The sequence below is a fragment of the Cavia porcellus genome, unplaced genomic scaffold, assembly GCF_034190915.1.
Source record: "Cavia porcellus strain 051 isolate PalLab524CR breed Dunkin Hartley unplaced genomic scaffold, mCavPor4.1 scaffold_31, whole genome shotgun sequence".
Classification (NCBI taxonomy): Eukaryota; Metazoa; Chordata; class Mammalia; order Rodentia; family Caviidae; genus Cavia; species Cavia porcellus.
Genome location: NW_026947514.1, coordinates 41,399,293 through 41,420,294, shown reverse-complemented (window position 1 = coordinate 41,420,294; position 21,002 = coordinate 41,399,293). Strand labels below are relative to the sequence as shown.

General features: G+C 42.2%; 1 protein-coding gene across 2 annotated transcripts; it reads right to left on the bottom strand.

Annotated features, from left to right (window-relative positions):
• Positions 1–6,358: 6,358 nt before the first annotated feature.
• LOC100734266 (dehydrogenase/reductase SDR family member 7) lies at positions 6,359–19,866 on the bottom strand. Of its 2 annotated transcripts, XM_003472495.4 has the most exons (7): positions 19,688–19,866; positions 14,142–14,294; positions 11,335–11,441; positions 10,660–10,899; positions 8,571–8,693; positions 7,615–7,830; positions 6,359–6,582 (listed from the first exon to the last, which is right to left on the bottom strand). In XM_003472495.4, the coding sequence occupies exons 1-7, from the start codon at positions 19,812–19,814 to the stop codon at positions 6,535–6,537; spliced, it is 1,014 nt and encodes a 337-aa protein (XP_003472543.2). In that variant the 5' UTR covers positions 19,815–19,866; the 3' UTR covers positions 6,359–6,534. The 2 variants fall into 2 exon arrangements, with proteins under 2 accessions (XP_003472543.2, XP_063097273.1); XM_063241203.1 differs by lacking the exon at positions 10,660–10,899.
• Positions 19,867–21,002: the final 1,136 nt, after the last annotated feature.

Here is a 21,002-nt window from a genome sequence, read left to right as displayed (position 1 = left end):
CTATGGTGTGTGTGCCCATTGTCAAACAGAGTCTTCTCTGCCCACACGGGAGCCAAATTACTCTAGCCAAGGTTTAACTGATTATCATCATGCATACAACCTCAAGGACCAAACTGCAAAAGCGGGCCAAATGCACACTTTTACCTTTCAATAATAAGCTATTTGTATCATTAGAAGCTCTGTTTTCATTCTTTATGCTTAGGAGTATTTTTGCATGTACTTACCAGGAGGGTGAACAGTGAATCTGTGTCAGCTGAGACCTGAATTTACTCCTTAATTTCCAATGAAATCTATAGGAGCCTGCTAGAGTGGATTGAAATTATTTTAAATGATAGTTTGAGGTTCTTTTAGCATGTAGACCAATTTACTTCAGCAGTGTTGAAGAATAAATTTTGGACTAATTTTTAGTTAGTGAATTCTTGAGACTTTGTGAGTTAATCTTTTTGGGGGCAGACAAGATAGTATAGCTAAAAAGGTAATGATTTATATTCATTGAGTTTAGATCTAAGGCTTATGAATTATGTAATTATTAGCTAGACAATTTTTCATCTTTTTACTTATCTAGGAAAATATTCCCATGTTGTTAAAAATTCTCTGAGCAGTTTTAATGATTGTATGACATTCCACTGATTGACAGAATTCACCACCCCCCCAAAATGACAAGAATTTTAAGTTGCTTACTAATAGAGTAATGCCAAGCCATAGCAGCCTGTAATCACAATACTCTTGAGAGGCCGGAGCAGGAAGAGCACAAGTTTGAACCCACTTTGGGCAACTTAGTGAGATTCCATGTTGAAAATAAAAAGGGTTGAGGATGTCACTGTGAAGGCTCTGGGTTCAATCCTCAGTACCAGGATAAACAATTGTTAATGATATACTAAACCATGGCTTCCACCAACCTTTTACCTTTCATTTCCATCAACTGGTCCCATAATGCATTTCATTCATGGCCAAGTTTCCAAGAGGAAACTTCATTCATTGCAGTCTGGTTCCATCTCCACTGCTTCCCAGCTAAAGAAGTTTGTTAGGGTCACTCTTCACACCAGCTTGCCCCTTTGTGTTCTTGTCTTCCTTGTATTCTTGGTGGTGTTCAGGCTTTTCTGGCACCACAGTGTGCTCTGTCTCTCTTCCCGGCTACTCCTCAATCACCTTTGCTGCTTTCTTCTTCTATTTGCTCTATGAACTCTGGGACTTCTTACCAGTTAGTTCCAGGCCTTTTTATTCAGTGTTCACCATACACATGTTTAGCTGTCTTGAAACTTAAACTGTTACCAGTTAATTGATGATGTGCAAGTATTTTATCTAACCCAAACTCCTTTTTTAAAATTTTACTTGGAATGTAGTAAAAACACAACAGGAAAGACAAAACAAAGCCAATTGAGACAATGCAGTGAAATTGGTACAGGATTTCACAGCAGGATACCGAGATAGTAGTAATATGTACTATGGTATATCTATGTACTATCTTCACAATAGTTGTCCAGTCAATTAGGTATAGCGAACTCAAAACAATAACATAAAACCAATTGAAGGAGAATATTGAATATAGTAAAACCATCAAAACAAAACAGTATAAATAGAAGATAGAAGGAAATCCCCCATATTTGCTATATTGCATATGGTCATCCTCCCAAGAGATGCTCAGACCTCTGTTCCCAGTTCCCCAGTTGCTGACGGGGGTGGAGGGGGGAGTTTGATTCTCAGCCCACAAGCCGCTGGTAGGCTCTCAGGAACAGCTGACTGGTTCTCCTCCCAGATGGTGCCAGGGGCGCTTACTAAGAGGGCAGGCAAATTGCTTTCTTGTGCAGCCACCTAAGTCCCACCATGGCCACATCTTGGGTAGCCACATCTTGGTTCTCCTCCCGGCCCACGCCAGGGGCACTTACTGAGAGGGCACTAACCCAAATTCTTAACACTGAACCTTTATACCTAACTTAATATCTCCACCTGATCTATAAAAACCTGATATTATGAATTTTCTCTGAAACTCATTTTTCTGCTTTCGGGTGAATGTGTAGATAATTCACATTAACCATCACATCAACAAGTAGAAGAAAACAAGTACTTTTAAATCTCCTTAAAGGCATCAGAAAGCCAACAAACAAGAGTGTATTGGGGCTGGGGATTTAGCTCAGCAGCATAAGCACCTGCCTTGCAAGCAGGCGGTCATGAGTTCGATCGCTGGTACCGATAAAAATGAAAAAGACAAAAAAAAAAAAAAAAGTGTATTGCCAAAATCCAGATAGAATGCGATCGTGACACTATTACCTATTGACTTTGGTTATGGTATCACAAGTATACCATAGTTTTACAAGTGTCAGATTTTGCCAAGTGTACACTTTAGCTAATGCAGTGACCAATTCTAACACCAGAGTATGCATTAGAAATACTTGAAATTTATCCATTACATTTATACATTAGAAAAACTAAAGTGATTGTGGTCTCCAAAGTTGTATAGTGCTGGGCAAACATCCTAGAGCCTCAGCTTCTGCTGGTCATTTGTACTCACCAAGGCAACTCACAATCCTACTACACCCCATTTCACATTGTTCTAATGCACAGTTTCATTTGTATTTGAGAGGGTCACTAAAGATACTAAGTGACCACTTGCCTCTTAGAGTTCTTGACTATAACAAGATGCCTTTTCAATCATGGTCAAAAGCCCAAGACAGAAAGGGTATGTGTGGTATTTTCCTCTAATAGTTTCCTAATTATTGATGCCATAAAAATAACAACAAATGTGTCATTTGAATTTACAGCAGTCTCTTATGCCCTGTAAATGAAAGAACAGGTAGGCAAAATTATCTTACGCCTTTTTCCTCTCATCCCTGTATCAATCAGTCTCTGTTGTTGATTCATTATATCCCGGAGCAAAGAAAGTCTCCCTTACATCTTTTCAGACTTTCAAAGAAAGTCTCCCTTACATCTTGCAATCCACAAACAAGCCCCCCAGAGTCCCCAACCTCGAGTCCAAAAATGGGGCAAGACATATTTTTTAGCTGCGCTGATTTATTTTATCCTGGGCCCAGTGACACAGTGCAGTTGGAGTTTGCAAAAGCTGAGTGGCTCCCTCAAAAGTTTCCAGACCTTTTGTAGAAAACACAATTTACAAAGTAAGGGGTTATAGGCATGGATCAGGAAATCTGCTAAGGAATGAGGAAGACCTTTGTTTCCTTTGGCAGAGGACAGAGTAGTCTAGCAGGAATTAACAATCCTTTGTCAACATCTGTTGTTTGTAGAGGGCAGCAATGGTTAACATATCAATTAGGTCAGGTTCCCAAGGATTTACAATTCTTTACAGAGGGAGCATTGATTGTTAGGTCACCCAGACAAAAAGATGCATACAGAACAGCAGGGCAGCGTTACAGGTACTTTGGTCATATAATTTAGGCATAACACAAACATAAAAAAGCTCTTTTTGCTAGTGTACAGCACTTACCAGAACTGTAGCAATCCCGGCAAGCATGGGGTGTCGTGAGTGTCTAGGGCACTCTGAACTCCGGGAAAGGTAAACACGCAAACACGCCTGATCGGGACACGGGGGGTACAGTGCTCGGAAAAGAAAGACAGGAGAGACACGGCACCTTTGCTGTCTGCACCGCGTTACACTGCACTGCACGCACAATCTTTATTTTAAGATTCATATATAGTAAACCCGATCAGTTCACAGAGCCCAGATAATTAAGTGGTGAAAAGGCATTCTTTGTGGCAAGCTACAACGTGACAGACTACAATGTTTATTCTAAACTATCTAAGTGAAGTAAATAATCACAACCAGTTCTCATAACTTCTCTAGCCCAGGAAGAAATTCATTAGCTCAAGAATGTTGTTAATTTGTCTGCTGTTAGTGTCACAAAGGGTGGCCAGCCACTTCCTCAAGACTTCTGCAAAACAAAGCCAGCTCACAGTATGGATTCCAGAGGGTGAGGGATCTCACTGAGAACAGGCATTCCTATTCTACCTCGGTCTCGCATACCAGGGGGGCTATTGTAAATTGCAGGTTAGAGGGGGTTGGGCCTACAAAGTGACACCTCATCCCCCACAATGGGGGATGCAGTGACATGTAAAGCCAAACTAACCTGTCCGCTGACCTTTGAAAGCCTGTCTTCATCTGTTGGAGCCTACTTGTAAGTCATGCTTTCTCCATGAAGGGCTCCACGTCATTCTGCTATCAGTCTGAACCAAGCCACATTACATGTATTTTGTATCACTTGAAAATTATTTCAATGTTTTTGTTTTCTTTGTAAAATGTTTTGTTTTGTTTTTACAATAAATCACAATGACACAATGGTGTCATTTTAACCCCTGGTTTTGCAAGTGCTATTTTATTACACCCCATCGCTATAGCATACCCCCAATTCTCTCACTCCCCAAGGAACCATTACAATACCATCACAGTACCTCTCAGTGTAAATGGTATTATCTTGTATGCTTCTAGGACAGGGCCTGTGTGTATATGTGTGCATTATTTTGTTTTATTTTTTGGTACTGGGGATCAAACTCGACCTCACACTTGCCAGGTATGCGCTGGTGCCCCTGAGCTAAACCCCCGCCCCCATGTATGTACATTTATTTCACTGCTTCTACCTAAGTGCCCCTCATGGTGTAGCTCCATCATGTCTTCCTCCTTGATAGAATTCTGGCGCAGCTGAAAAGATAAGAAGTATGAAATATAAATGACCTTTATTTTAAGAATGTGGGGAGAGATCCCCCGACCCACCGTGGTCCGGCATTCTCTCTGGGGTCTGGCAATCTCTCCGTCCGTGGAGTGGGGGCATACGTGTAGCTTAGGTTTGGGGTGGTGCCTGAGGGGCATTGGTATTCATTTTGTGCTACAGATAAATTCCTAGGGGCAGGGAAGATGGAGCTCCTTGGTTCCGCCTCCAAGGCTTTACCTTACCGGCTACAGTGTCCCATCAGGGCCAAGGGACAGTACTGGAATGACTGCCACTGTGCCTACGGACTCTGTTATAGTTGTTTTATGTATGTCACTTTTGCCCCAGCTGAACTGAGGGCTGTCTCTGAGTTGTTGCCCTGTGTTGCTTCCATTACCCCTGTTAACTTACTGTTACAGCTTAGGTATTGTTTCTGCTGCAAGAGCTAAGTACTAGAGTTAAAAGATTTATCCCAGCAGGGAGGAGTTCTCAGTGCAGTTTCCCTGAGCTGAGTTTAATTGTGAATCTACCTCTTGGCAGCTCTGAAACCTTGCAAGTTGCAGTATCCCCACACTTCTTTGTAAAACTGCTGCTTACCCAGTGACAGAGTTGCTGGCCCAGACCGGACACTGTAACCAGGAAAAAGCCACAGCCGCTGCCTCCCCGGCCCCTATAGACTTGCTTGTAACCCTATACCCCCATCCCTAGAAACCTGTTTCTGGCGCTAAACGTTTGCCAATGAAATACCTGTGCATCTCTAATGGCCTTAGGGCACTGCCCTAAGCTTAGGCTATTTATATTCCCCCACGCCATGTGTCCGAGAGAGAGAGAGATCGCCAGATTCCAGCGGCCAGTGCGCCAGTCTCCTCTCTCCGTGTTCCCGGAATAACCATGGCCCCGGGTGCAGCAGAGATGCTGCGCCCCGGGCCAGCGGGGGGGGGGGGGCCTCTCCCCGCATTCCCGAAATAAAGCCACTGCCGCCCACTACTTTCACAGCCGTCCACTCCACTCCTTCCACGGACCTCTTTCCCCTCTTTCCCCTCCTCCTCTCCCTTCTCTCAGACCTAACACCCAGCACTTTGTAATGTGTGAAATTCCGGTTCTTCACCTCCCCCTCCTAAGCAACCTACCTACTAATTATGTGGTTAGTGTTTGAGTTTGTTTCTACAAAATTGAAATTTAACCCACACACAATAACAGTAAAAGCACAGCCTGGAGCTAGGCATGGTGGTGAATACCTGTATCCTAGGATTTGGGAGGCTGAGGGAAGAGGATCACATTGAGTTCAAGGCCAATCTGGGCCACAGAGTGAGTTCAAAACCAACCCAAATATATAGCAAGTCTGTCTAAAAAAAAAAAAAAAAAAAAAACCACAAACAAAACAGCATGGCCTTTAGGAGGTGACTGAGTTATGAAAGAGCTTCAGTGAGTTTATGAAAGGCATGGTTAACCTACCCTACAACCAGTTCCACCTGCAGGAGCAGTGCTGCTTCCACCTGGAGGACACAGCCACAAGGTACATCTGAGGCAGAGGTCAGCCCTCGCCCAACAACCTGTGAGAAAAATGTTCTACCATTTACAGATTATCCAGTCTGTAATATTTTGGTATAGAAGCACACTAGACTAACACTTACGTGAAAAAGAAGACTGTAATTCCTTGGTTAGATATCTGTTAGCCTAGGTTATAAACATATATTCTTAAACATTTTTCAATATTCGTTTATTCAAGAACATAGCATGTATTAGTATAAGATTCATGGCCATCTTTATTATTCATTACATGTTGAAAGTAAAATTGTATTGAAAAACATAGGCAGGTTGCTATGGATATGATTTTAACTTCTCCCTTGAAGTAGCTTAGAAGCTGCAAGTGTTCCATTCAGTCATGTTTTTTCTTCCAGAATTTAAAATAAGAGGAGTCTGCATCCTGTAAGAGTGACAGAAACATGAATCAGTTCTTATACTGTGTACCCAAGTTTCTGACAAGACCTTAAATCTCTTAAGTATTTTGTTGTTTATTGCTTTTGCCCTGCTAATTCATTTTCACTGTTCTGCAAAAAGTTGGAAGAAATTAAATGTCTAAGAAGTGGAAGACATTACAGTGGATTGCTCAGACATAGTAAATTATATAAGGACAATACAGTATGGTCCTTTTTCATGATTCTCTTTTTCATATATGAGCCACCTTTGCTGAGTTATAAAAGATGGTTGTGACAAGGTAAATGAGAGCAGTAACTTTACTAATAAAAACCATTCAAAGCAATAACTTTTCTTTGCACAATCATATTTTTCAATCGGGATTAACGCATTCCATTTGCTGTGTTATTTACAGATTAAACTCTCTGGTCACAATTTCCTCAGAAACAGCTGATAATGTCAGTCACTAATTGCTATAAAAATGAAAGCCAGATGAAGAAGTGATCAGCCTGTCCCCTCAGAGCGGGCACAGCTGCCTCTGTGATATGCAGAATAGTTCGGGAAGGAGGTAAACGGCATGGGGAGTGCACCTTGTGCGTGTGCCTGGGGGAGCAGAACAGGCAGCGCTGTGGGAACAACACACAGGGCTGAGGTGCACTCCCTCCTGGGGAGCAGCGGCAGGGAAGCCAGTGACGCCTGACCTAAGACTGGCAGGGTGGCAGGAGGTAGAAGCGGAAGCAATGGGAAAGGGCACCGCTGTGGCACATGTACTGGGCAGACTACATGGAAGAGAAATGGCATCATTTCAATAGAAAAGTGTTTTCTCCACGACGAGTGACACTTTACAGTAACCTGTCAGACACACATGGGGATAGAATACATTTTATATCATGAGACTGGTGGAGAATTAGGAAGGGTTTTACACAGTGTAAGATTTTAATTAGGAAGGGTTTACGCAGTGTAAGATTTTATACTTTAAAACTGATACCAAAATTTTTGATACTTTAAGATTAAAACTAACAAATATATAAATTACTCTTACCACACCACTCTTGAAGTTTTCAATCCTTTTCTTTCCAAACTTGTTAGTTATCCACCAGGCCCAGGTTGGCATATATTGCCACAAATATGCTATCAACAAAAAAGGTTGATCTGCAATCCAAACCTCTTTCAAATCATTGGCCATGGTGATCAACATCAGCCGCACACAATGACTAGTTGGCATCTTGTATGACTGGTCACCACTATTGCCCACAATCTAAGAAAAGATTTAAAATGAAGTGAATTCGGAGTATCAAAGCTAGTTCACAGAATTTTTAAGTTATCAAAGACCCTAGAGCTATCTAGTTGTGCCCCCTCATGCCCTGTAGACATTCCTGTACACGCTGATAGATGCTTATCAACTTTCCTAATGTTTCAAGAAGCCTAACCAAAATCATACAGATACCAGATAAGATAATACAGGTTATTTAAAGAAGTTTGCTTTTACTTACACTTGCACCCTTCATGAGTACTTAATGCTCATTTTTAATTTTTTTTTTAAAATCGGTACCAGGGATCGAACTCATGACAGCCTGCTTGCAAGGCAGGTGCTTATGCTGCTGAGCTAAATCCCCAGCCCTAATGCTCATTTTTAGTCACTGTGGTGACAAAATTACTATTAAAACATGTACTTAGCAAATGAAATCCCATAAACATGAAGATGATGGAGATGAATGGAAGGAGATCAAAGGAGTTTCTTAATAGTGAAAATATCATTAATAGTGGACACATAATGATGGACTACTTTTAAGTGGGATCTCAGCAACTTCATTAGTCTTTATGAAAACTAGGTGCCAAAGTACTACTAGCTAATGTCAACAAATTTCATAATGCCATTAGTTAAGTGTTATGAGTAATTCATAAGCAGTTCTGACCTCAAATCCCTGCTAATTATTGACAGAACATTAACACTAAGTAGTAAATCATTTGCACGAGTCCCCAGTTAGAAATTTTTACCTTTGTAACTTCTTCGGTTAGGGCATTTTTCACAATCTGTGACTGCACAGGTCCTGGGCAAACATTAGAAACAACTATGCCTGGATATTCGAAAAGTTCAGCTCGGAGGCAATTTAAAAAACCCTAACGGGGCACAAAACAGAAAAGTCAAAGCTGAAAAGCAAAGCAAAGAGGCAAATACAACTAACTGCTGACACATATCTCATGACTTAACAAAATACGCCCTTAGAGGCCCAGAAACCATTCAAGCATCTCAGTTATCTGAACTGCAAGCCCAGAGGCAATCTGGAATACAAGTTCAGGGCCCTGCAGTGCATCCCCTTGGCAGTGCTTCTTGTCAACAATGACTTGACATTCTACTGTTGGGAGCAGTGAACAGGAGGGTTCTAATGCAGCCTCCCACCAATCCTCACAGGATCGCTCATGGTGGTTTCAGCTTATTCCCCAAGGCGACCTACAGCATTAATGTTTGGGTCAAAGAGGAAAAAGCAAGATTAAAAGCAGGATATTCCTGATAATGTCTTCAATGCATAAAATCTGTTTTACTACTGTATCAACATGAATTTGTTTCAGAAAACAATTGCTTTTGCAGGATGATGAGTAGTATGTGGTCATTAAAATGGAATATGATTGCCAACTGATGACATTTGCAAAAACAAGCTAGTCCTTGTAGACTTAAATGCTAACCATTTCTAAAGCAAAAGAGAGTAAGAAAAACACTTTACTTCTCTTTATCCTTGTTCTTAAGAAATGGTACAAGACTGTACTTTTACAGGGCTAGGTTAACTACCAAAACAAGTCTAAACAGTCAATCAATATATATGACCTGAATACCTTAAATAGTTACAAACCACCGAAGGCTGACCCCTGACAACACGGGAGCTATGAGGTTCATGTTGTCAGAATTTGACACAATTCCTGATTCAACCAGACACAACTCCTTATTTATAAGTGCACTGAAGAACAAAAAATGCTGAGTAAAAGAATGTAGAATATACAGGTTGCCCTTTCTTAGCAAGACAGAGAGCATATCCTTTAGCTAATAGGTTGGAAGCTACAGCCTCTCCTTTTTGAAGCTCTTCTGGTAGAGTGTTTAAATTTCTTGGGGATAAACAAGTGTACACTGTAACTTGCTGAAAATCTGAGAAAGGATGTGTTTTTGCAACAGAGCCTCCAAGTCTCAGTGTGAACGACTGCTGTAACTAGGCCTGCAACTTGCCACAGTCCAGCAGATTAAGCCCAGGAATTAAACAGGGTGTGTAGGATGATAGGCCAGACAACTCATCTGTGCTTTCCTGAAAGCATCCTGGATGTCCTCTGACACCTTGGTGCCAGCAGAGAGTGGCTGTCCACCCCCATCTGCCTACCTGAGGTTTGCCCAATGCCCCACTGGAAGTCACTGACAGCTCATTCATTCCTCAGCATCAGCGAATCCTCAGCATTGCAACTGGTACAGCATGCTCTGCAACTGTCTGCTCTTCCCAATGCAAAGGGAATTTCCTAAAGAACAAAGCTTTGGTTTCCATGAACCATGATGACGAGGCAGCTGTTGTCCATAGTGAAATATTCAACTAAAACTGACCTTCATCAATATTACATGTGGAACTTGCATCTCCTCTAATAATTCTCTTGATATCCACTCTGAAATCAAGGTTCAAAATTCATTTAATTCTAACATTTATGCCTCATAACCCAAACCAAGCTTTTTTCCTAGTCTCTCCCTTAACTGGATTTTCTTCTTTCAATTAAACTAGGATGAACAGAGTCAGTATTTTTCCCAGGAAGGTTATGAGGCAGAGGCCAGGGGTCCTGCACATACACTTAGATCAAGTAAAAAGAAACAGCAAAGATAAAGGGAAAAGAAAAGAAGTAATGGAAATGAGAGAAAAAGACATCTGAAAGGTACGCAGAAGTAAGGAGTGGGGACCTGCAGCTTACCAGCAAGAAATGCGAGGGAAGGCATGAGCGGTGTGCTGCTGACTGGTATTCTACACTTCGTACTTTATTTCACCAGTGTCTGCCCACTGATGGCCACACTTCCCCACACACATTTAGATCAAGTTTAAGAGCTGAACTGAAGCTGCCTTACCCGCAGAGCATGTTTGCTGGCACAGTATCCACTGGAAAGAGGCACTGATACAATCCCTGTAAAGCTATTCACAGTCACAATTTTGCCTTTCTTCCTCTCTATCATGTGAGGCAGAACACACTTGGTCAAGGACACTGTTCCTAAATAGTTAATTTCCATTAGCTCCTTGAAGACATCCATGCTGGCATCCATACACAAAGAACGTTGGGATCTTCCTCCATTGTTGACCAGAATGTCAATCTAGTTAAATAAAACCATAAAATGGATATCCTATGTGGATGGGTGAAATTTTCAGGGATAGTTTGTTATGTTAACAATAACAATAAATAAAACAATGGTTTGGTTTATAGAGGTCTAAAATAAAGACAAAACCACCAGAATTCACCTATATGATTTCTATGTCAAGTAATTTTTTATGGACAAAGACAAACGTCATAAAAATAAGGGAAATTTTTACATTCTTTTGTTCTACATAGAGAAATTAGTAGTATTTGGTAAATCTGAAAAGTACTCATTATGTAACCTCAAGATTTACAGATGAGAAGGCTGAACTCATAGGCCTGGGGCTACTGCATCAACCCCAATTTCCCGAAAGCTCTTTAAAGGACATCAGCACCCATAGGAATCAACTGTGAAGCTACAAATTAATGTTCTACTGTTGCAAACACTACTTACTCTCCCAAACTTCTGGAGAACAGCTTTGGTAGCCGCTTCATGGGAGCTTCTGTCCATCAGGTCCAGAGGCAGAATGAGGATATCTTTTTCTGTTACATTGCCATTCTCTAAAGAAAGACACTTGAAAATTACCGCGAATCTCGTGCTTGAGTTCCATCAAGCTTCTGGCTGCTCCCTTTAAGTTTAGGGTACCCTCCCTCCACAAGGAGTTGGAAACAGTCACTTTTGGGTGTCCCTGTGATAGTTTCTCTCAGTGAACAAGAGGAAGACCTGTGTTTTGGACAGTATTGTCAACAGAAAACTGGTGGCTTCATAGGATGTGTAATGGCTCACTTCAACTTCATTATAGAAAGTAGGAACTTAGAACTGACTCACAGAAATCAGGAATATAGTATAAGCTAAATGAAGCAAAAATTGCCCAGCATTTCTCAAGAGGTCTGCTTACATTTGCTTTGCAATAGGTTCACAAAGGTCAGTTGGTCTTTTATACACATTAAAAACCTGCACATTATGAGCTGAGATGTGGCTTAGCAACAGAGCACTTGCCTGCTATGCATGAAAGCCCAAATTCAACCTACAGTACCGCCAAAAGAAAAACAAAAATTACAATTTATTCTTTAATCAGGAGGAAGCTCAGGTACTGTAATCAAAGGATGCATAATCATAGAAGCTTCTCTACATCAGCCAGGGATCTTGGGAGGTAAAATGAGAAAAAGAAGTCTGTTCCACAATTTGTCCCTAGAAACAACATGTTGGCCTGTATTTGGCCCTTTCTACTCTAGGTTTCAAAAAAAACAAATTAAAAGTGAGTTTATTGAACTCTAACCATGAAACGCAACAAGTACTGCCAGTAAGAAAAACAAGCACAGATAGTAAACATGAGACACAAATGCATTATGGGCAAAGAGAAAACAGTGAAGCATCATCTGTAGTAGTAAAAGAAATGGAAAGGTTTGTCCACTGACGTGACGGAGTCAGGCTCTCACTGCTGAGAAAGGCTGACGAATTTGTCTTTCCTGCCAAAGCAGGACTTGCAAATCCAGCAGCAGAGGATCCACTGCCATAACGAAAGGTGCAGCACAAAAACCCAAGACGCCTTGAAGACCTGTCAGAAAAGCAGGAAGTCTTGCTCTGGTTAGTGGGGCAGCGTGCTCTCCTTACTGAGTGCTTATTTCAATCAGCAAACTAAAAAGAGTATTTTTGGAGGATGGCAATACTTAAAACGGTGTAGATTGCTATCTTTCATTATGAAATTGTTTGACTTTTTTCCATTAAAAAAGACTATTAAGGGGCTGGGGATTTAGCTCAGCGGCATAAGCGCCTGCCTTGTAAGCAGGCAGTTGTGAGTTCGATCCCTGGTACCGATAAAAACGAAAAAGACAAAAAAAAAAAAAAAAAAAAAGACTATTAAAAGCCATATTAAAAAAAAAAAAAAAGAATTTTAAAAAGAATGAAAGTTAGAGAAAACCCCATACTGCGTGATTGCTAGAAACTTCAAAGTTATCCCAGGTTTGGTGTTGTATGGTTTAGATCAAGGGTGTCCTACAGAGGCCCCCAACCTCACCGGTGGGGATTTTGAAAGGGACAGAATGATGGAAATGGTACTGCTGACTTGCTGTTTGGTTTGGGTCTGGTCAGAAAAGGTGGCTCCCTACAGGTGTGATCTGGAAGGGTCCATTTCCCTTCCTGGTTCTCACTTTGCTCTCCGCTTCCTGGCCACCGTGACTTGAGCAACATCCCTCCACCTCAGGTCACCTGCTACGCTGCTGACCATGCAAAGACTGAGCCTCCTAAAACCGAGCCATACAGAGATGTCCTCCAGAATTTTGAGGGCCAGGGCGGAATGTTATGGTTTAGATCAAGGATGTCCACCAAAGGCCCCATGTGACCACAGCCAGAGCTCCCGAAGTGACTGTGTCACTGAGCTGTTCTTAGAGACAGGGTCTGACCAGAGGAGCAGGTTCATCAGAGGCCATAATCTGGAAGATGTCTCTCCCTGCTTCTCGCTTCATCCTCTCCTACTGACCCCCTTGAGGTAAGCACCTTTCCTCCCCCATTCCTTCCCACGGTGCTGCTGACCAGGCAAGGACTCAGACTTCTGGAACTGTGAGGTAAAATAAACCCCTCGTCCTCCTCGCTGTGGGTGTTGGATATTTTGTCCCATAAACAAGGAAAGTGACTAAGACAAATACTAAATGCTCTATGAGAAATAATAACATGTTATCTAAGCTTAGTTTCTACTTTGAGATGAGGTCTTGTTAAGTTGCTACGTTGCCCAGGCTGGGATCAAACTTGTGGTCTTACAACCTTAAGTCTAACAGAATATTGGATTACAAGCATTTGTGACCATGTGTAATTACTGAGATTGCACTTTTCAACCACATTTCATTCCCTGTCTTTTATTCTATCTAATAAAATTCTTATACTATCCCACTCCACATTAATATCAGACATTTTAGTGAAATGATGAAGGATCTTTCCTAACTCAAGGGAAGTATCATACATGTGTCATGGATAACAACCAGAATCCTCTACAAGGAAAAACTAAAAGCTCTTGGTCACTAAAAATCGAACAGTATTTCAGATAATTGGTAGTTAAGAGTCAATAGAAAAACAGGGTACAAAGATGGCAGAATAAAAGGAGAAGGCAGCTGCTTAAGAATAAAAAAGTGGTATTAGGTCAAGGCACTTGAGGGTTTATAAATATGTGCCAGCTGGAACATCTCCTCTGAAAGTTCTAAAGCTGCACCTCAGTTGGAGACTGACTCATTTTTAGGAAGCAAGGCTGCTGATTGAGGGTTACTCACCCAGGCATTGTCTTTTCACTCTCTCCAGTTCATGCTTTCTTCTGGCCGACAGCACGAGAGACGCTCCCAGTTTGCTCAACTGGTAAGCCAGCTCCTCACCAATTCCGCTTGAGGCCCCTGTCACCCACACCACCGAGCCAGTCAGCTCTTGTTCTGTGGAGGAAGGAGGAGGCATGGGGGGAGCCAAGAAGGGCTGGATTATGCCTGTATATTCATCAACATTAGCATACAAAACTGTAAACACCATCAGAGTGTGAAAACCTAATATGTACAACATAACATTTTAAGTATCCCAGGAAAATAATTTTCTAACTAATTTTTTAAGGTATGAACACAAAACATGTTAGTAATAGTTATCTATATAGACATTTGTATATTTCAGAATCTTGGTGAAATTTTCTGATTTTACTTCAAGGAAAACTATATAATTCAGAGCAGAGCAATAGGTGGCTAATACCAAATGCTTGACTAATTTTGACTTTAATTGTCGCACTCCAGGGCTGCATTTATCTACGTATTTGATAAAAGTAAAGCTAAGTGGATAGAAAAACCACTGCCTGGACTCACTTTGTCTATTAAATGGGAGATTCAACCTAGATTGTTGATAAAGGTCCTACCCAGTTTTCAGTTCCACATTCAAATTCTCTGAAATACAGTATTAATGAAAAATCCAAATGTACCAACTTCTGCTCTGTGTAACAATGTAATCAGCCCAGACTGCTAAAGTAATATTGTCTGCACTTATCAATATCTGATGTCTGTAAGCTAGCATCAGTTGTAAAAGTACTCTCCAAAAGCCTCAGTCCTCAGATGAATCCATTTCACCTGACATGAAATGCTCCTGTTGAAGCTGAGAATATTAAAGTGATGAGAAGTGGTTTATTTGGACTTTTAAGGGTTGACAGGTACTATCTATGTGACTCTGTAGAGTCCATGTGGTGCCAAGTTCTTATGTGCCTTATGTATTAAACTATGTACTACTGGGCTGGGGTATAGCTAAGCAGCACAAGTGCCTGCTTGGTAAGCACAGGGTCCCAGTACCCCCACCCCTCAAAAAATGTATTACTGACCAAAAGCAGCAAACAGGGTATCATTTAACATCACACTGTCTTAACATATGATCCCTACGTACTGCCGGGACCCTAATTCCAGCTTCATTACACTATAGTACCACTTGTCTCTTATTAGGAATGCAGAGCCTTCATTTCCCAGAACTAGAAAAACTGTTAAAAAAAAAAATAAAACTTTCCATAGGACTAGGTTAAAACATGGAATGCATTCAGATCAATAGCTGGCTCATACTGAATGCTAGACTAATTTTGACTCTAATTGACATTAAAATTTTTCAACAGCCTCACCTTACAACAGCAAAAGAAAATACTCATTCAATGACTTACGTGTTCTAACACCTCCCACCAGGGGCAATAAAGTGTCTACTGCTAAATAACTTGTGATTCTGTCATTACTTAACACATTACCTTAATAAAGATGTTACATGAATCTCATGAAATAGATATTACTGTGTGTGTGTGTGTGTGTGTGTGTGTGTGTGTATGTGTGTGTGTGTGTGTGTGTCTACCAGGATTTGAACTGAGAGCCTTGCACTTGCCAGGCAGGCACTTACACCACTGAGCTAAATCTTTGGTCTCTCAATGTCATTTTTTATAACAGAAGGAAACTGAAGCTTCCAGAGATCAATTTTCCCTAAATTGTGAAAGTCATCAAGGCTGGGACTTGTGAATCTTCTTCATGGCTGGGGCCTCGGTGCCCAGCAGAGAATGAACACAGACAGGAATGTAGAAGCTGCTGTGGACACACACAGAACCCTGGCAGCGCTGCAGGAGGAGCCACGATGTATCTGGATCCAAGGCTCACACTGTCTTCTATCCTGTGGTCCATGCATTTAAATAGAATCACAATATCTTCCAGATTCTGGGGTATAAACCAGGGCCTCTAAAATTGAGTTATATCTCTAGCTCTAAATACAATCAATATTTTCTTAGAAATGAGAGAAAGTATCAGTTGTCCCTATGAAAAATGTTTCATGAATATGTCCAAATTAACACCAAAACACAGCCCTAGTACTGTGGCCGGGCTACAGCATGATCCTAGCATGTAATGTAATATACTTTTGTTGAAAGGCACAAATGAGTAACAAGAACTTTTAATAGATGTATATCCAGATAACTAATTATTGATCAAGCACTTATTACTGTAAAATTTCACAATACTAAGACTGAAGTGAAATAGTTTGTTTTGCAGCTATTTTCTAACTAGCTGAGAGGTAACAAGGCTTTAGATGCTATACCACTAAGCAGCCAATGAGAAAAGCACCCAGGTTCATATCTACCAAAGTGCAATTGCAGTCCTGACACTCATCTTCCACCCTGAAGAAAAACACTTTTTGATTTAGCACCAACTTCTCTTCACCAATTCCATAGAATTTGGCACAAATAATGGATTCCCAGAAAGCTTCTGAATTCAGATTTGAAGAGTTAAAAAGAAACTTTCAGAGACCAGCCCAGAATGTGAGGGCATTTTGGCTGCAACATCTGTCACCCCACTGATCAGCAGGGTTGATTGGGCTGATCTGGCTGGCTCTGCCTTGACTGCTTCACCTGCATCCCTCCTGAAGCTGCATGCTGTAGAAGATGACCACTCCTCACAGAGGAGGACCAAGGGTATACATTAGCTGCACTCCCCTGCCACAGTCTCTAAAGAAGCTCTCGAAGACCACCGCCGTCTGAGAATGATCTTCTTTAGTCATGAACTTCATTCCCCACAGCATATATATGGCAGCTAGTCATGGTTCCATTTAAGGATAGGGTTAGATCATTCAACAGTTTTTTTCTTCTGCTATGGGATAAGCTTATATCTTCTGCCAACTTACTGTCATTTTTTATAACAGAAAATTCTGCCAACTTACAGCAATTCTGCTTCCCGGTAACAAAAAGAACACAGACCTGTCTTTCACACTGCCACCCGTCCTGTACTTAAAGACTTATCCTCCTGAAGTTCTAAGGCTAACACAGTTGGCTGCTGTTTCCTTTCCTCATGTGACTCAGGCTAGCTTACCTCTCTCTGCCCAAACCCTCTGCCCTTGTTCCTCCATCTAAAGAGTCACCCAGAGAACAGGGCAGGATTCCAGGGGTCCAGACAGCCCTGAGTAGCAGATAACTCAGTCCCTCCCTTCTCCCCCAGGGCACAGGATCTACAACAGATCACACTGGAGCAAGTCACTGCTGTGCCCAGTGCCCAGCACAGGGACACACACCGGTTACAGTCATTGCTCAGACAACAGTGTGCAGATGCAGCCCAGAGCAGCCTGGGATTTTCCAGTGGTGTCTCGCAGCTGAATCACAGGAGGCCTTTGACCACTAAATTTGTGCTTTCCTCACTTGCGCTGTGCTTGTCTCTTTTCCTACTCCGTACTTGTGCTGTGCATTTTCATGGACCAATGGTCAATAACTTAAATCAGCCTCCTTTAGATCTCACCATGGGAGATGCATGCTGGGAAACAGAGTGATTCCAGAGAGATAGAGAAGGGCAGGAAGCCTGGAGGCCTCCAAGGGGGCATAATGGAAGGGATGGGCAAGAGAGAAAAAACTTTTTTTAGTGAAGATTCTTTTGTCTTTTAATTATTCAATTATGCAAGTGTGATTTCTTTTTAAAGTGACAAATAATAAATCTATACAGACATCTAAGAGGTAATTCTTTCCTTCTTTCTTTCTTCTTGGTGGATTCTGCCCATCATTTTGGCCTTAGCTATGTTAGTAATCCGAGTTTATTTCCATATTCCTTTTTTTTCTTTGGCCCCCACCACCCTAACAGGAGTCATTTTGGAACTTTTTCCTCTAAAACTTACTCCAATGAAATTTTAATTTGATAGATATATGGTACATCCATCTTTGTGCTGTATTTTTATATTTTATATATAAAAGTTTTAAAAGCTTGTTCTTTAGTTAAAACCAATTTAAGAATCACATTTTATAAATGTTTAGTTATATTAAAATGTAGGAGATATTACCATTTTTATAACTTAAAATTAGCAATATTACTTACTTAGATAAGTGGTACTGTGTCAAATTTATGTAAAACTTGTACATTTTAACATATTAATAGAATGTAATTACATCTAAAATATGCAAATATTTTTCTTCAGAAATAAAACAATTGGAAAAATTAAATGAATTTTTAAAAAATTATTTTTAGTAATCTTTACTTTCAATTTTTGCTTCATATAAGAAAATAACTGAGCTCACTAACTGCTGTATATTTAGTCAAATACTGTTATCACTTTACTGTCAAAATTTGATGGGTAAAGTTTTGAATCATTACAGAATAAAATATAAACTAACTTCATTTTTATTCTTCAAGTCCAAGTTAACACAAAAGCACGAAGGACTTGTAAGGCAGCAAATAGGCCCACGCATTCCACTGGCTGAATGGGTCCTGCAATTGTAGTGTATGTGGAATTCCTGCTTTATGCACAGAAGGGCTGGAGGTTTAGCTCAGTGGTACCGCACTTGCTGAGCACGCTCAGACCTGCACCCAAATATCTTGTCATTTCTGCAATGCTAGCCTTTCATAGGTGTTGTGTATTTTCTGCGAATAGAGCACTGCGCTACAAACGCTACACTCTCGGAAACTGAACCAGAGAAATAGACACGCTCAGAAAAGATTTTGTCTAGTAGGATCAAAGGGTACAAAGCAGATTTCTTTCTGGTCCAGAGAACCAGTTTTCATGCCAGCCATGTGGCCAATCTCTGACCTACTAGCTGTGTAACTTCCCAAGCTTGAGTAGTTTCATACTGGGACTCGGCCCAAGGAAACCCATGTAGAGTCCTTCAGAACTGAAAGCACAAGTCATTTTATTTCTCTAAACACCTTATCTGGAAACCAGAAGTGACAATGCCTTCTTTGTAACACTGTTGTCAAATTCAAAGGCGACGTTTTTAGGGCGCAGTGCACGCCCTTTCTGACACAGAACACTTAACAAAGCAACACAGACCTATCTGTACTATACAGGCTTCACACATGAAGCAGGGCACAGACAAAACCGAAAGGGAGAATGTTCCTTAGGGCACCAAGAACGATCTTTCTGCACAAAAAATGTAAATTCAGTCCTCTCCACTCCTCGAGTGAGGAAATAGGCAGCCAACTCGAATTACATCAGATTTCAAAACTAGGGAGAGCTAAAAGTTGAAGGTAAACAACTTCAGGAAGCAGAATCACTGAGCCTCTTAGCTGAGCTCCCTTACAAGCAGGAGGCGGTCCCTGACCCTGCACTTGCAACCCGGTCCAGCCCAGTGAGCGCGGTGTTCGCTGCAGGCTGGCGGCCTCCGGGGGAGGCTCCGAGGCAGGAAGCCAGTCCTGCTCATCGTCCCACCAGGAAAGGGGACAAAGTAGCAAAGCGCCCTTCGCCACGGCCCCTTGGTCCCCAGCTCTTGGCCCTGGGAAAGGCGCGGCCTTGGGACCCAGAGTCTCTGGGGTACCAAATCCGAGGGCCCCGGACGAGAGCTGGAAGAGGCCGCACAGGTCCTCACCTGGGCAGCGGCCCCGCCACTTGGCCCACTGCAGTGTCAGGTCACCATCGGCCCGCAGGAAGAACCACAAGCCCAAGAGCAGCAGCGCCCACAGCGCGGGGACCAAGAACAGCAGCGCACAAACCATTGCGGCCCGCAAGGATCCCTGGGTCTCCAGAACTACACGGCCCCGGCCAGGCCCCGCCCCGGCCACGCCCCGCCCCGGCCACGCCCCGCCCCGGCCACGCCCCGCCCATGCCCCGCCCCCGACCACGCCCAGCCCCCGGCCCGGCCACGCCCCGGGCCCCTCGCTGCTCCTTCCTCCCCTTGGCTCCTTCCCTGGCCCGAGGCCCCGCCCAACACTGCCAAGAAGCACCGCCCCTTCCTCAGACCCACCCATACCCAGCTGGGCCTTGATGAATCAAGTGTGCAGCTTGGTTTGGAAACCAGTGAAAGCGCCAAGTGTGCTCTGTGTAAGCCCGTCACATGAGAAAAAGGACGACGCGGTTACTGGGCGGTAGTTCTGTTGGTAACTTGGGATCTGTGAGGGCTGTATGAATTGTGAGAGGTATTCTGAGGCTGAGTACTGACCCAGGTTCTGTGTATGCCTGGGGGAGAAACAAGCCTTCTCATTCAACTCTGCCCAGCCTTCCTCTTCATCCCCGCGCCGCCCTGCAAGGCCCACCTCCCCTCTTGCAGAGGGTGGAACTCTGTAGGCCCTACACGTGGGGGCTGTCACTGAGCCACACCTAACCTGCGCCTTTTCATTTTTAAGTTGTATTTCTTTTCAATTTATGTTTTACTGATTTTGTTTGTTTGTTTTGGCTGCGTGAACCACACAAAGCATAGATTGATACTACCACCACCAAATTAACCTGTTTTCCCAACTCATTTGGCTCTTGTCAACTGAAGTTTGCAAATCACTTTACAAATGACCCTTGACTATTGGACTAGAACGTGCAGCTTTAGAAACTGAGGAATAGGGCCAAGAGCAGAAGCCCTGGAGCTGCACCCAGATGTGGAATCCAGGGCAGGATCCTGCCATCCTGGATAAATATTTCTATTATCTGTTCCCACAAACATTAACATAGTGTGGCACAAACGAAAAAATACTAGTGAAGGGAAGAGCATCTTGTCCACATAGTTATATTCATTCTTTCTTTTGTAATTATCGGTATTAATTAGTTATCTCTATGAAGCTGTCCATCTTTCCCTTGTAATTTGCTTTTCTTAGACTCCAACCTGAAGCGGAGGTACTCCTTATTAATATCTTTGCAGTCCTACAGAGTTCCCCTTGGCTGACATGCAGTAAAACTTTATTTTTTTTTTTTATTTT

What these genes read in the sequence shown, in the direction of transcription:
- LOC100734266 (XM_003472495.4), bottom strand. Translation starts at nt 19,814, where the DNA reads ATGGTTTGTGCGCTGCTGTTCTTGGTCCCCGCGCTGTGGGCGCTGCTG. An exon ending in TTCTCCAGAAGTTTGGGAGA is followed by an intron (nt 10,900 to 11,334) that starts GTAAGTAGTGTT and finishes TTATTTAACTAG; the next exon opens with ATTGACATTCTGGTCAACAA. An exon ending in AAAACTTCAAGAGTGGTGTG is followed by an intron (nt 6,583 to 7,614) that starts GTAAGAGTAATT and finishes TCACTCTTACAG; the next exon opens with GATGCAGACTCCTCTTATTT.